A 15057-nucleotide genomic window follows, 5' to 3' on the forward strand; every position below is an offset into this window, starting at 1 on the left:
CCCTCGCCGAGAGGGCACCGAGCGGACACCGCGGAGACCCGGCTGTCCAACCCGCCCCGTTTATGCGCCCGGAGGAACCCTCCTTACCCGCCATTTCCCAAACGGCGGCGGCCTCGGCGCCCGCGAAGTCAACAGACCCAGCCAAACTGAACGAATCAAGCCGCGCGCCCACACGCCGGAAATGATGTACACGGGTGGTGTGGGGAGGGGGGAGGGAAAGGAATTGCCCTTCCGTTCGTTCTGCGCTGAAGGGACCGGAGCGACGCCCGCGCTTTTTTTTTCCCACACGCATGCGCAATTTGGGCATCGATCTCCCTATTGTTGATGGCCTTCCCTTAAGAATTGGGATCGGGACAGCCCCGCCCAACTCGCTTTTTCAGCCAGTCTTTTTCTGAGGAAATTTCCAGCGCCAGAACTTGTCATTTTTCGTACTTCTCATGCTGCTTCTCCGTCGCTCTAGTTCAGGGGTCCCAAACTTGGCAACTTTTAAGACTTGTGAACTTCAACTCCCAGAATTGGAGTTGAAATCCACAAGTCTTAAAGTTGCCAAGTTTGAAGATCTCTGTTCTAGTTGTACCTTCTTATATTATATACTGTAAATTTTGGGTGAGCTATAAATACGGTAAATGTCTATGGAGATTCTCAGTCATCCAGGTCATGGTTGTCCCAAAGGTGTTTTTGTTTTAAAGTAGGCAAACTCGACTTTCTGTTTTTCTTTAAATATAAATTTAAATATATATCTATAAATAACGGTAACACAGATTGCAAAAAGGAGGAATTCTCTGTATGTGCATGCATATATATTTATGTACACTCAGAGCGGTCCTGATTTCCTCTAGGTTATTTAACTTACCTGACTGCTTAATAATAGTTGCTCAAGAGGCACTTGGCTTCACAGGCAGGATTCTGCCTCAGCTCTCTTCATCCTGGGGGACAAGCTGGGGGATATAGCCCCAACTTGTTCTGATGGAGAATGCAGAATCCCTTTCTGAAACAGAAACCAATCATGGCAATGTTTCTGGTACAAGCCATGGCTAAAGGAAGAATTGAGATTTTGGAGTTTTTTGACTTCTGGGATAGTTGCTGGCATCTATTGCACATCAAAATTGTTGTCTTCCTGTCTTTAGGGCAACACACATTGACATTTTCATATTTTTTGGCAGCATGATGCTTTTACCTGTACAGACAGTCCTTGACTTACAACAAATGATTGTTTGTTGTAACAAACAACAATTGTTTGAACCAGAACTGAAAAAGTGACTAATGACCATTTTTCACACTTACAACCATTGCAGCATCCCCATGGTCACATGATCAAAATTCAGATGCTTGGCACCTGATTAATATTTATGATGGTTGCATTGTCCTGAGATCATGTGATTCTCTTTTGTGACCTTCTGCCAAGGAAAAGTAATGGGGAAGCCAGATTCATTTAACAACCCTGTTACTAACTGCAGTGATTCACTTAATTGTGGCAAGAAAGATTGTGAAATGGGGCAAAAGTCACTTAAAAAATGTCTTAGAAATAGAAATTTTGGCCTCAATTGGGGTCATACATTGAGAGCAAACTGTAACGACATATCAACTGTTAAGGGATTGTAGCTCTAGGTATTGCTCTTGATAAGGCTCAGCTGTGTTTTCCTCCCACATTAAGTGACGTTTTTGGAACACTCATATATATTTTAGTGGCTCACACTCCTGCACATGTAAAGAGGAAAATATATGTTTCACCAGATGTTCTCTGGAGATGCCCAGTTACAGATGTAAACATCCAGAATTCTTCAGAGAGGAGATTTTAATTATGACAGCAATCCATAGTAATCCAGCTTTGAGGCTAAGAAGCATAGGGTAAATAGTCTGATAAACTGCAAGGCAAGGGCAGAAAAAAACAAACCGGAATTAAACTTTCATGTTGATAGAAAGCAATTGTTTTAGTGACTTCTTTTTACTATGTAATAAAGATTCTTATCTAATGATGCCAAATGTTGGAGAGCCTTAAACAGAATATATATCAACCTAGAGCCTAGGCAAATCATGCTGAGTCTGGGAAATTGTTTCAAAGCCTTAATGACTGTGTCATTTTGATAGTCCTTATCTTCCATTACTATTCAAATATTACTTTACAATGTGAATAATGGCTACCAACTTCCTGGGAACTATTATTAACAGTTGATTAAGTTGCAAGTATCAATATTAGACTCAGAAAGCTATCAAAGTGAACTAACTAGCTCAGATGATGGATCAATTAACCCAAAAGAGCAGATAAAATCAGCTAACTCCATAAGCTGTCACCCACTGTGGGAGCACAAGCTTATTCTGCAGCTGCTACCAGAGCAATTACCACTGTTATTCCTAAAATCCTTTCAATATCAAAAGTTTGCTTTGTTATCAGACAAATACATATAAGAATCTCAGCAAATTTACAGCCCTTGTTCCTTTTTTGTCTGCAATTAGATTAAAATCTCTTGTCCAAAAAGTCATGTCCACCCCCACTGTAATTGAATGATGTGAAATCCTTATTGCAATTATAGTGTGAGTACAGAAAACTGCAGAGATAATTCTCAATCATCATTTAGTAACCCCAATAAATTTGGTGGGAAACAGAGCACAAGGCACTGCAGGGGTGGGCTTCAAAAATTTCAGCAACAGGTTCTCACACGGTTGCTGCGTGGGCATGGCCATGGTGGGCATGACCAAGTGGTGGGTTTCAATTTATTTTGCTACCGGTTTGCTTGTGCGCATGTGCAGAAATGTCCGAGTGAGTGGGCGGAGCCTCCTGCTGCCACCACTACCAGTTCGTCCGATCCAGGGCAAACCGGCAGAAACCCATTCTGGCGTGGCATAGTCGGCCTCCTGCACCAGGCTGGTGGGGGGGGGGCATTTTTTGCCCTCCCTGGGCTCCAGAGGCTTTCTTCAAGCATCCGTGAGGGCGAAAATGGCCTCTCCAGGCTCCTAAGGCCCTTTGGAGGCCAGAAACGGGCCCACTTCTGGCCTTCCCGAACTTCTGGTAGGCCTGTTTTTCACCCTTTCCGAGCCTCTGTGTGCGCCCCTCACTTTCCTGTATCCAAAACGGACTGTGTGCGAACCCCCAGCAGCCCACCCCTGCAAGGAAGCCAAAATGAATGAACTCAATCAATTGCTATATGAAATTCAATGATGGAGAGAAATGTTTTTGTGGACAAACGAGGAAGAGCCAAATTTACTGCTTTCCTTAATCAAGGTAAGTTCTAGAACTCCCTGAGATAGGAAGACTTTCTCAAGAAATCCGGTTTGGATAGGATTTGTGATAACCCTAATTGCTGTATAAGACTAAGGAAGCTGCAAAGCAGATAACCTTTGATTGCGGCTAATCCTGATTTGGGCAAAGTGCTAATTTGGTAACAGTTGAGAGCTAACATCAAGGATCCTTTTAAGCAAATATCAGCCAGCCATGAAATTGTAAGAATTCAGTGTAGGAATTACTGTGTTTCCCCAAAAATAAGACGGTCTTCTTTTCTTTTGACCACCGAAATAAGCACTAGGCGTTATTTTCAGGGAGGTCTTACTATTTTTGAGGTGCAGGAGGCAGCGAGCATGGTCACCTCATGACTGCTGCTGTGTTGCAATATTTTTGGGTAGGGCTTATTTTGGGGGGAGGGCTTATTTCAGTGCATGCGCTCAAAAGCCTGGTTGGGCTTATTATCTGGGGAAGTCTTATTTTCAGGGAAAGCAGGGTAGAATTCAATTAGAATTGAAGGCTTGCAAACCATTGTTATCTAGTCATCCTGGTTTCCTTGCAAACTCAGACTGGCACCAGAACGTAACTTTTTTATTTTTTTTATTTATCAATTTTATTTGATACCTATCTTATGGTTCAGGCAACCCTGAGCATCTTAACCTTTAACAGATTCTTGGGTCAGCTTCATAGAATGCAGATATATTTTATTTAACATAAATGGTTTTTTTTCCGAAGTAATGTGCAGCTTTCTGAATGGAAAGTGATCCATTTCCCCCATGATTCTATTCAACTTCTGTGAGAAAAGAGAACAATAAATTTTCTAGAAGGATTAATGGAGAGAGAGAGAGAGAAAGTAGGCCTTTTTTGAAGGTGACAATCACAGCCATACGTTTGAAAATAGCCTTGATAAGATCTAGGTAGTTTCATAGGGGTTTTTTTTAGATGTTGTTGTACTACCGTAAGTTTGGGGAAATCAGAGGATGTAACAGTCCAATTGGTTCCGTGGTTAAAGGCTTAGGACACTTAACCTTTTTGTCACTAAGTGCTGAAACTGAAGTGCACATGCACCGGAACCCGGAAGAGAGAAGCTGACCAGTACACCTGTGTGTGGCAGCCAGCTGCTCTTCTGGGTTCTGTCGCGTGCATGCGTGCTGGACAGCTGGTCTGTCGCACATGCGCACTGGCCACCTGCTCTCTTCCGGATTCCAGTGCGCACGTCTTCAAAGACCATTTGTCTGGCGTGCATGCACGCACCACAACCCAGAAGACAGCAGCTGGCCGGTGTACATGCATGCTGGACTAGCTGGAACCCAGAAGAGCAGCTGGCAACAGTGCACTGCATGCCACCTCTGTCACATGTGCCAGAGGTTCGCCTTCACGGGCTTAGGATATTAGCAAATGTGACAAGAAGAGAGAGAAGATTTCATGCCTCTAAAATCTCTGATGAAAGGCTACCAAAAAATATTGGAGTAAAAGGTGTATTTCTGAAAAAATCCAAAATGACCAACAGTTTTATTGCCAAAAGACAGTATAAATCTTCTTCCCTGAGGGAAGGAGGAATATAGAGAGAGCCATTTCAATGCAATTCCCCGTGTCCCAAGGAGAAAATATTAAGAATGTTCTCCTGAAAATCATATCCTCAAACATATATAGTGGATTTTGCTGTTGCAAATCTGCTTGCTTATAAAGTTTTTAAAAAGTGATTCCCTGCCCCCAAAGTGTCAATAGTTGAGGTTAATATAGGATGAAAAGTGCAGTAAGTGGTTTTGCAATTACTGTAGTTGCAAAATCATGGCCGCAGGCATTTCATAAGGACTAAATTTATGTCAACATTTCCAACTGGAAATACCTGCGCAGTTCTGCACAAAGCATGTAGTCTCGGATTGCACCCAGACCAGCATATCTAAGACTGAAAGTCTTTAAAGGCTGAGTTTCTTATACTCAGGGAAGGACTGAAATGGTGGTATAGTATTGGCATATGAAGATTTGGAAAATGGTTTGTAGGAAGACACAGATCCAGAGGAAGACATGCATAGATTTATGTTATAGTGTTCAGGGAGGACAAACCTCCTCCCACACAGTGAATTCTACAGCTGAGCATTGAGGCAGCAGCTGAGACACATGGTCTATCATTTAGGCTGAAGCAGTGCCAAAGAATTGAAGGCCACCAAAGCAGAGACTGGTTAAAGCTTCATAGGAAGAAGTTGGGAAAAGAGCTTAACTCGGTTTGGTATCCAAAAAGCTGGGACAAGTGGGGAACAGCAGTGCAAACAAGAACCAATTGCTGACCCCATGCAGGAATATCCCCCCAAACAGCCAACCAATGAAAAAGTCAAACCTACTAGTAGCTACTGGTAATAAAGGGTGGTAGAAACAAACCCTCCTGGACAAACTTCTCTGGACTTACCCTTGGTAGAAGAAGGGATCTGCAAGAGTTGGTAGGTATAGTAGGAAAGCAGGAGAATAATTGCAATAACCAGTAGAAAGGAACAAACCATCCAAACACTCATCTTGAACTAAGAGCACAGTAGACATAAACAGAAAATGCTAAACTACTATCTACATGGCAAGAGAGAAGAGAAATATTTATTTGCCAATTCTCAGATGCGCGCGCTCAAATTTGCGAACCAGTAGGGAAGGTAGGTCAATACCACCTCTGGTTTTAAGCCACCTATATTTACCTCTTGGTGAAATAGATGGTATGTAGATTTCAGTGACGTGCGGTGAGATTTATGGCTGGTGAGGCAAAAACAAAGACATAGAGCGCTCCCCGGCGCTTGAAAGCAGGCAAAAGATGCTTTGCCGCTATGTCCGACATAGAGGTGTCCCGTCTCTAGGGCGGACACAGTGCCAGGGCATCCAAAAGCCCTGCCACTGTGTCCGACATAGAGGTGTCCCGCCTCTATGGCGGACACAGTGCTGGGGCATCCAAAAGCCCTGCCGCTATGTCCAAAAGCCTCATTTCACTACAAACTATAGTGTAATGATAAATTGCCTCAGCACAAGTCTTTTATATAGGTAGTCCTGGACTTACCACAACTGAGCCCAAAATTTCAGTTGCTAAACAAGACAGTTGTTAAGTGAGGTTTGCACCATTTTATGACCTTTCTTACCCCAGTTGTTAAGTGAATCACTGCAGTTGTTAAGTTAGAAACATGGTTGTTAGGCTTCTCAATGGACTTTGCTTGTCAGAAGGTCTCAGAAGGTGATCACATAACCACAGGACACTTAACCGTCATAAATATGACTCAGTTGCCAAGTGTCTGAATTTTGATCACATGACCTGCAATGCAAGTCGTAAGTGTGAAAAACAGTCATAAGTCAATTTATTCAGTGCTGTTGTAACTTTGAACGGTCACTAAATGAGTTGTTGTAATTCGAGGATTACCTGTACTTAAAGGTCAGAGATCTCCAATTATTCACATCTCTTTGCATACAATGGCAACATACTTAAGTAACCAGTCAGATTCTCTGATTACTATACTTGCTTTAGTTCGGTTATTTTGGAACAAGAGGATCATAGGTATGGGATCATTTTGATAAGGCTGAAATTAGTGTTTAATGTGCATATTAAACAGTTGAAATGACTTAAACTTCATCTTCCTACTGAATTTCCAATCCAATGTAATAAAGACATCTGATGTTGTAGGATAATATGCCAATCACAAGTAACACTATTCAAGAAGAAATAACAAATGGAGATATAATGATGTGAATATTTCAGTAACAAATTTATGAATATGGAATGCATAGCTTTTTTTAATGAAAAAGATACAAGTGAGCAATAATGGGAAGTAAATTGGGAAATGCAGTTGAAGGTATAACATATGCTAATTCTGTATTTAAATGCCGTTACTGTATAAATGTTTGCTTAAACGTGACCATAATTTAGACTTGAGGCTTTAAATACACATAGAGCAGAATTTAGAATATGTTTTAAGTTTGGTATTTTTTAAACGATACACATGCTACTTTTATACTATTCCTTTCCAATATATTCAAAATTAATCATATTGCTACAGCCAAGATCTACTGGCTGAAGAGCTATAGAAGGTCAGAACATGAGGCCTAATTGTCTCTCAGGCAAAGTACTGTAAAGGGACATGCAAACTAAAGGAATCATGCCCTTTTACAAACCGTAGAAATTCTTAATAGTTAAGAGTATGTTCAGTCTAACAATTACAGTGTTCACAGAAAAATAGTTAAGCTGGTCTTCCTAACATAGAATACATGATTTGTTTTCTACAACTTTCATAATTTAATGGCTATTAAAGAAGACTGCTTATTGAGTAGGAATGGATTAAGTGACAGAGGTTAGAAAAGGTTGGATGTTCATCATCAGAATTTCTCCAGACTTCAAGGCAGGATTGTTGTTATTTTTGTCTCTTGGACCAATATTGAAATTTGAAGAATTGAAGCAAGGATCTGTAATTCTTCCCCAGAGAGTAATTTCATCCCTCAAGCCTTTGAGTTCTCATTATACAGGGCTGTATAGCACTAACAATAGTACTTAGACTTACAGTATATGCAACTCATATTGCTTTACAGCACTCTCTGGGCAGTTTACAATGTCAGCATATTGCCCTCATCAATCTGGGTCATCATTTTACCAACTTCAAAAGAATGGAAGTTTGAGTCAATCTTGAGCCTATCAGTATCAAACTCCAGGCTCTGGGCAGAGTTTGTCTGCAATTCTGCATTCTAACCACTGCAGCACTAAAGCTCATTGTCTCATCTCCAGCATTATTCTGCCTATTAAGTTCTGAAAATAATTCCTATTATACCCATGGATCTGTACAGTTCAAATCAATTATTATCACAATCAAAAGCTATCCATCCAGTTTGTAATAAACTAAAACAACTATTGATTGCTAATTAATAAATCCTTATTTTAAAAATTAACATACAGTATAATCTACTAACGTGCACTATAAGAGCATTAGCCATTGTTCTCTCTGACATTATGGACTGTAACACAAACTTTCATCATGTTGTGATTAATGGGTTCATCTTTATCTGATGAAATATGAAAGAACAAAGGAAGTATAAATAATGGCCAACTGAACTGGTGCCCAGTACCTAAAACTATATATAAATTACGATACAAAAGCACATGGATTTCATTTTTAATTGCTCCTGCTTCACAGGGGTAGGTTTTTTTTTAATATGTGGAATATTTCTCAATCTGCCTTGTAGAATTTGATTTGGTAACATATCAAATCTTGCTTTCAAATTACTGATTTCTTGATTCTACTTTTCTTGTTTTCTCCACATAACACTGTTGATTGAAAATATGTATTTATTTAAAACTAGTTGATAACCTGGTGTTGCCTGGGTATTTATTTATAGGGGGGAAATGTCTGGACCAAATGTAATTTCTAATGTTGGATTTTCCCCCTTACCAGAGGAAGACCCCTTGTGGACTACTGTGAAGCCATTACCATGGCAACTCCACTGCACTGTACAGTAGAAGCCATTTTACGGCAGTAGAGTACAAGCCATTTTAAGGCACAACCGGCTGTATCTTAACAGAACACACGTCCCAAGGAGTGTCATATATGTGTGTCCGTGAGTGTGTGTTTTCTTAGATTTAACTGCTACTTAAACGCACAATCCCATCACCACCCTGCACAGATCAACTCTGTAGCCAAGACCCTCATCTCCAGAACCAAATGCCTAGCCGACAAATACCACCTGAAAACTGAATTACATACTCTCACAAATGTATTAATCTCCAACGGATTCCAAAAAAACCCAATTACCAACCTAATCCAAAGGGAGACTCCCCCAAGAACCGAGACACAGAACAGGACAATGGCATTGCCCACCTCCCTTACATCAAAGGCACCACAGATAAAATCAGCAAAATTCTCCACAAATGCAATATCAAGAGAGCCTCCAGCACTGACCAAAAAATAGCCAACATCTTAAGAAACCCCAAAGACAAAATCCAGCTAGAAAACCAAGGAATCTACAAAATACCATGCAAAATCTGCCCTGCAACATACATTGGACAAACGAACAGGAGAATAAATGCACACATCGTAGAACACAAGAACGCAGTAAGAAAAAAAGAAAAAACAATAGCAATAGCAGTTAGACTTATATACCGTTTCATAGGGCTTTCAGCCCTCTCTAAGCGGTTTACAGAGTCAGCATATTGCCCCCACAGTCTGGGTCCTCATTTCACCCACCTCGGAAGGATGGAAGGCTGAGTCAACCTTGAGCCGGGAGATTTGAACCGCCGAACTGCAGCTAACAGTCAGCTGAAGTGGCCTGCAGTACTACACTCTAAACACTGCGCCACTTCCTTCCTTTTTCAGCACCTTAAAGCTACAGGACAAGAAATTAATTTTGAAGATAGATAACACAATTTTAAAATTGTAAAAATCTCCAGTCCTTAGGTTTTGAAGATCTGAAAGCAGCAAACTATGGTTGATCTTATTTACAGTTCAGAACTTTCCATTCATCACCTTCAATGATCCAGCAGAATTAAACAGCTTCGATAACGAAGGAGATACGAGCACTTGACAGACATATGCTATTTTAGAAACCCGGGCATTTGTAACTACAGATACTAAAAAATTTATATAAAATTGAGACTTTCTCTAAGATGGAGTTAAATTAAGGCACTAACGTTTACAAATACAGTACCAATGTTAGTAATAAAATTCAGAAAACTGATATTGTCAGGAATATATCTCATAGAGCAGGGGTGTCAAACTCACATCATGGTGGCATCACACAATGTATCACAACTTTTTTCCCCCTTTGCTAAACTGGGCATGGGCTTGGCCTGTGTGTGATGCATTTGGCCTGCGGGCTGTGAGTTTGACAGCCCTGTCATAGAGCAATAAAGGTCTTTGGAGCATCATAAGTTATATCTGGCAAGGAATTCCAGGATCAAAGCAACATTGTTACAGGAAGTTGTGCAGAATCTGACAATTGCTGAATCCGTCCTATTTGGTGTGCTGGTTGGTTCCTTACTTGAACCGGAGGTGGGTTGCTGCCGGTTTGCCCCGGATCGGCCGAACCGGTAGTAGCGGCAGCGAGAGGCTCCGCCTACCCGACCAGAAGCTTCTGTGCAGAAGTGTCATGTGTGTGTGCATGCGCCGGGAGCGCACCCAAACCAGTAGTAAAAAAAATTAGCAACCCACCTCTGATTTGCACCATATAGTTATTTAGGACAATAATTTGATTTCAGTCAGAGGTTGGTTGCTCCTGGTTCGTAGCGGTGGCAGGAGCCTCCGCCCACCCACCTGGACGCTTCCGCGCACAAGCATGCCCGAACCAGTAGTAGAAAAATTGGCAATCCACCTCTGGTTTCAGTGCTAAAGCAGTCAAAGGCATGACAAGAGAGTCAGTTTGCTATAGTCTGGGTCAAGAAAACTCAAAGTTTGCATTTTGTGAAGAGAACATGAAAAGGTTGCTAGATTACTGTAATTGGCTGAATGCAAAATGCAGTAACAATATATTTCCCAGAACACAAAGATCAGAAAGATTTAATGTAGCAAACCTATGAAGCTATGAAATTGTGTCACTGTGTAACAATTAACATTTAGGTTTCCTGTACATCTTTCTCCCACTTGTTCCATGCAAAGGGCTGGAAACTATTATTTGGCCAAGAGATGCAGCTCCTGTTTTATCCTTATTTTGCTAATGACTATCAAATTGTTGAGAGGAACGCAGTAGCACAGTGGCTCAGTGGCTAAGACACTGAGCTTTTCAATTAAGAAAGCTCGGCAGTTCAGCGGTTCGAATCCCCAGCACTGTGTAACAGAGTGAGCTCCTGTTACTTGTCCCAGCTTCTGCCAACCTAGCAGTTTGAAAGCATGTAAAAATGCAAGTAGAAAAACCCACTTTGATGGGAAGATAATAGTGCTCCGTGCACCTTCAGTGTTTAGTCATGCCGGTCACATGACCACAGAGACATTTTCTGACAGCGCTGGCACTTTGCCTTTGAAATGGAGATGAGCACCACTTCCTAGAGTTGGGAACAACTAGCACATACTGTATGTGTGAGGGGAACCTTTATTGTTACCTTTTATCACATTGTTACTTTTGATGTGCGAGAACCCCAAGAAGCCCAATGAACAGCTCTTCAGAGGGTTTGCAGAACAGATGAGAAGCCTTGGATGGTAAAGCAGGAGAAAGCAGGATAGCTTGGTTTTAATTCCCAGCCTCCCCACACCTTTTCAACAGCATGAAAGTGCAGTTCTCTCAAAACTGCGCTCATCGGCAAGTCAACTGAACTATCCAATAGATTCACCAGGAGGCTGGCTTTCTAAAGAATTTTTAAAATTATTATAAACATGTGTATGGGCAAGCCCGCCAAATAGCTGCTCAGTGTGGTTTCCAGAAATTGAGGCTTTCATAAAACCCTTGTCACAAGTTTCCAAGAGAGCGTGACTCATTCAAAACTTAGCTCCTCTGCAGTTCCTTGCATCTGGAGGAGAAAAATGGAACAACATTGGAAGAAAGCACCCAGGGACGAAAGGGGAAAAGGTGTGTTACATCAGCCTGAGATAGCCAACAGACACTGATGGACCTTGTGTCTTGTGGGACATGTGACTGGCTTACTGACAGCATGAATGGTATCAGAGTTGATATTCCCCAGAACTGGTACTGATTACTGCTGGTCTAAGGGAAACCACAACTAAGGACTGCTTAAGGCTGTCTTATACACAAGTTGATGACGAAATGAAGGCAACACCTTCAAAGACCTGGCTCTGCCAGTTAACTTCGGACTCCAATAGGGGAGCATTACAGTAGAATCACAGGTAGGGGTTGATTAACAATAGATCCCACCTCTCTCCCATCCTGCTCCTGCTCTCCCCATCTTCCAATTGCTCTATTTGGCTGTGTGTAGTATTTTATTTGTGCTTTTATTTTTGCACAGTTTTTATTAATGTAAGCTGCCAAGAGTTACCCTGAAGTAAGATGGATGGTTAATACATTTTATAAATGAACACAAACACACACACACAGATTACATAAATACATAAATACATACATCATTGGGACATGAGAGAATAAAGATGTTGGGGATATATGTACCATAGTTAAATGCAGGTGGGAAAAGCATCTATGACTCAAAAGCCTTTGCTTGCAAGTTTGAATCCCTCCCAATGAACAATGGAAATGAGGTACTTTAACTACTGGTCTCTATTAGTCTAGACTCTTGAACTATCTAAGCCTCTGCAAAGGCTTGCTAGATTCAAAGTAGGGGGATAAGCCCCTGATTGATACCTTAAATCAGTGTTTCTTAATTTTTTCTCTCTCAGGACCTTCTGCACTTTAAAAAATGCTGGAGGAGCCTAAAAGAGCTTTTGTTTATACATGTTATATTTAATATTTACCATATTAAAAATAAAAACCAACACATTTGCTGCTGCTACAGCTTTTCATGATTGTTTGATAGAACTGTATTATTTTTCAAGAGAGGCAAAATTTGATTTAATGGAACGGGACCATCACACTTTAGCTTTTCTGAACGGAAGTGATCTTTAACCTTCTAAATGTAGTAGTGCTGCCCTTGAATGTGACCTTTTTAAAAGTTGGGTACAAGTGTGGGAACAATTTCAGTGGACATTCTACAGTGAGCATTAAACTTGAGATCCCAATGATAATCCTGGCACAACTGCATTAATCCACACAAGATCATGTGGGTTTTACCAGCACACCATCTTCGATGAAAGCCTCATTACATAAACCGAAGCTGATTCAGCAATACAGTGTGAGAGAGGGAGTGAGTGAGAGTGGGAGAGGGAGAGGGAGAGGGAGGGAGGAAGGGAGGGAGGGAGGGAGGGAGGGAGAGAGAGAGAGAGAGAGAGAGAGAGAGAGAGAGAGTGAGAGAGAGTGTAGCAGAATAGCAATTGCCCTTAGACTTATATACCACTTCACAGTGCATTACAGCCCTCTCTAAGCGGTTTACAGAGTCACCCTATTGCCCTCAACCATCTAGACCCTCCTCCATCGCCGATCATGAGGGCTCGGCATTCCCACTGCATTCCAGATGCAACTCGAGTGACAACGCCCTCTCCGCGCCCAGGTGGCACTCGGGAGGCTAATCGACTTGCGGGCCTCAACGTTTTGGGAATGCGGAGCAAACGTATTTTTCGGCCTTTTCTCTCCCCGCCGGCCCCACTCCGCGGAGTGTCCAGGACGCCGACACTCTAGAACCAAGCCCGCTCCGGCGACGGAGTGCCAAAGCCGGGGTCACCCTGGGACAAGCTCGGAGCCCGAACTTAGCAGAGACGCCTCCTTCGCAGAGGGTAGGCGGGCGGCGGCGGCGCGGCCCGCTGCTTGACAACGCCGTCGAGAGGCTCCTCCTCCTCCTCCCCTACCTCCTCCATCCGCTTTCCCGAGCGCAGCATGGCGGTCAAGGTGACTCCCCTTCTCCTTCTCTCTGCTTGTTGCTTAAGAAGCCGGCTGGCGCGAGCGGCTTCTTCCAGCCGGCGGGCAAGGTTGTTCGGGGCCAACCCGCGCCTTTCGGGGAGGGGGACAGGAGGCTCCGTCCCGCCAGCCCCGAGTAGAGCTTCGACACCACCACCCCACCCTGCTCTTGGGCCCCTCGCAGCGGGAAGGGGAATAGTTTTAGTTAGAGGGACGGCGGTGGATTCTATCAAAAACCGGACATTTTAAAAAATGACCCTAGAGAAAGACCGGGGGGGGGGGTGCGCGGTGTCCTGCCGTTGGAGCCAAGGGAAGGGGCAGCTTATATGCAGCAGTCTTCCCCACCGGCGTCTTCCGGGAATTTTGGTCAGAATAGGATCGTCCCTGAGGCTGGGAGTTGAAGCCTGGCATATATGGAGAGTCCCAAGTTGGGGAAGGTTATCGTAGAGGTCTGGTGGAGGACACGTTGGCTAAGCATGAACTCCAGATGACTTGGTTTCTCAGCTGCCAAATGTATCTGAGCTGCACCTTCTTGCAGCCTGCTTTTAATAACTGTCGTAAACTGTGTATGTGCCATTCCCCATTACTTAGTGGAAAGTGTGGTGTAACGATCAAATCCACCCATGCACCATAGAAGGTGGAATAATCTTCTCCCTGCCTCTCCTGGATTCCCTGAGAGTTTTGCCTCTTGGGGTTTTCGTGGTTGACATCGAGGTGGCTTAAAGAATTGTGGTTCATCTAGCTCAGTATCCAGTCTCCCGAACTGTAAGGAATTCTTAGCAGATTCAGGGAGGAGTGTTTAAAAGCTGCCTCTGGATACACCTGAGTTTGAGTCCAGGTTCTTCGTGCACACAGCACATTTTTCACAGCCTCAGATTTGTGGGCATAATGGAGTAGTGCTCTAATCTGATTTAATGGCCAGTGGAATGTTGAGGTGTGGATTATTGGGGGTGGGGGGAGTTGACAATTTTTATTTAATGCTCCGATGTGGTCTTTGATCTATAAAAGTAAAGCTTTGTGCTCATTTAGCAATTTAGGTTTGGATAGTCTGTAAGGGAAACAAATCTGATTTTCGCAGCCTACATACATGCTAGCTATGTTGCATTTTTTGGATGTGGAACCAAACAACCAACCATTTTATTTTCTAATTTAATATAGAAGAAGGTGAGAGTTCAACTTAGAATATCTACCCCTGCCCCCCCCCCCAATCCTACTCTATGGTTTGATTGGTTTTTGGAGGGATGCCTTCATCAAAGGTCTCCAACCTTGGCAACTTTAAGCCTGGCGGACTTCAACTCCCAGAATTCCCCACCAGGCTTAAAGTTGCCAAGGTTGGAGACCCCTGGCCTAGATGATTCTTGGCCAATGTAGCTGGGAATTCTGGGACCTGTAGTTCAGCATATCTTGGAAGGCACCCACATGATAAAGAGTAATGTAAAGACGTG

The 15057-nt window shown here is 42.8% G+C and overlaps 2 protein-coding genes across 2 annotated transcripts in view; one reads left to right on the forward strand and one right to left on the reverse strand.

Annotated features, from left to right (window-relative positions):
- Positions 1-239, reverse strand: part of HAT1 (histone acetyltransferase 1) — a 37167-nt gene extending 36928 nt beyond the window's left edge. Inside the window, exon 1 of the mRNA XM_032228705.1 lies at positions 88-239. Within this exon, the coding sequence (XP_032084596.1) occupies positions 88-94 (7 nt within the window). The 5' untranslated portion in view covers positions 95-239. The remainder of the gene's footprint in view (positions 1-87) is intronic.
- A 13023-nt stretch (positions 240-13262) lies between these two features.
- The window catches only part of SLC25A12 (solute carrier family 25 member 12), a 49348-nt gene continuing 47553 nt past the window's right edge, over positions 13263-15057 (forward strand). The window contains exon 1 of the mRNA XM_032209833.1: positions 13263-13603. Coding sequence (XP_032065724.1) covers positions 13592-13603 — 12 coding nt within the window. The 5' untranslated portion in view covers positions 13263-13591. The remainder of the gene's footprint in view (positions 13604-15057) is intronic.

Source organism: Thamnophis elegans, chromosome 1 (genome assembly GCF_009769535.1).
Source record: "Thamnophis elegans isolate rThaEle1 chromosome 1, rThaEle1.pri, whole genome shotgun sequence".
Lineage (NCBI taxonomy): Eukaryota > Metazoa > Chordata > Lepidosauria > Squamata > Colubridae > Thamnophis > Thamnophis elegans.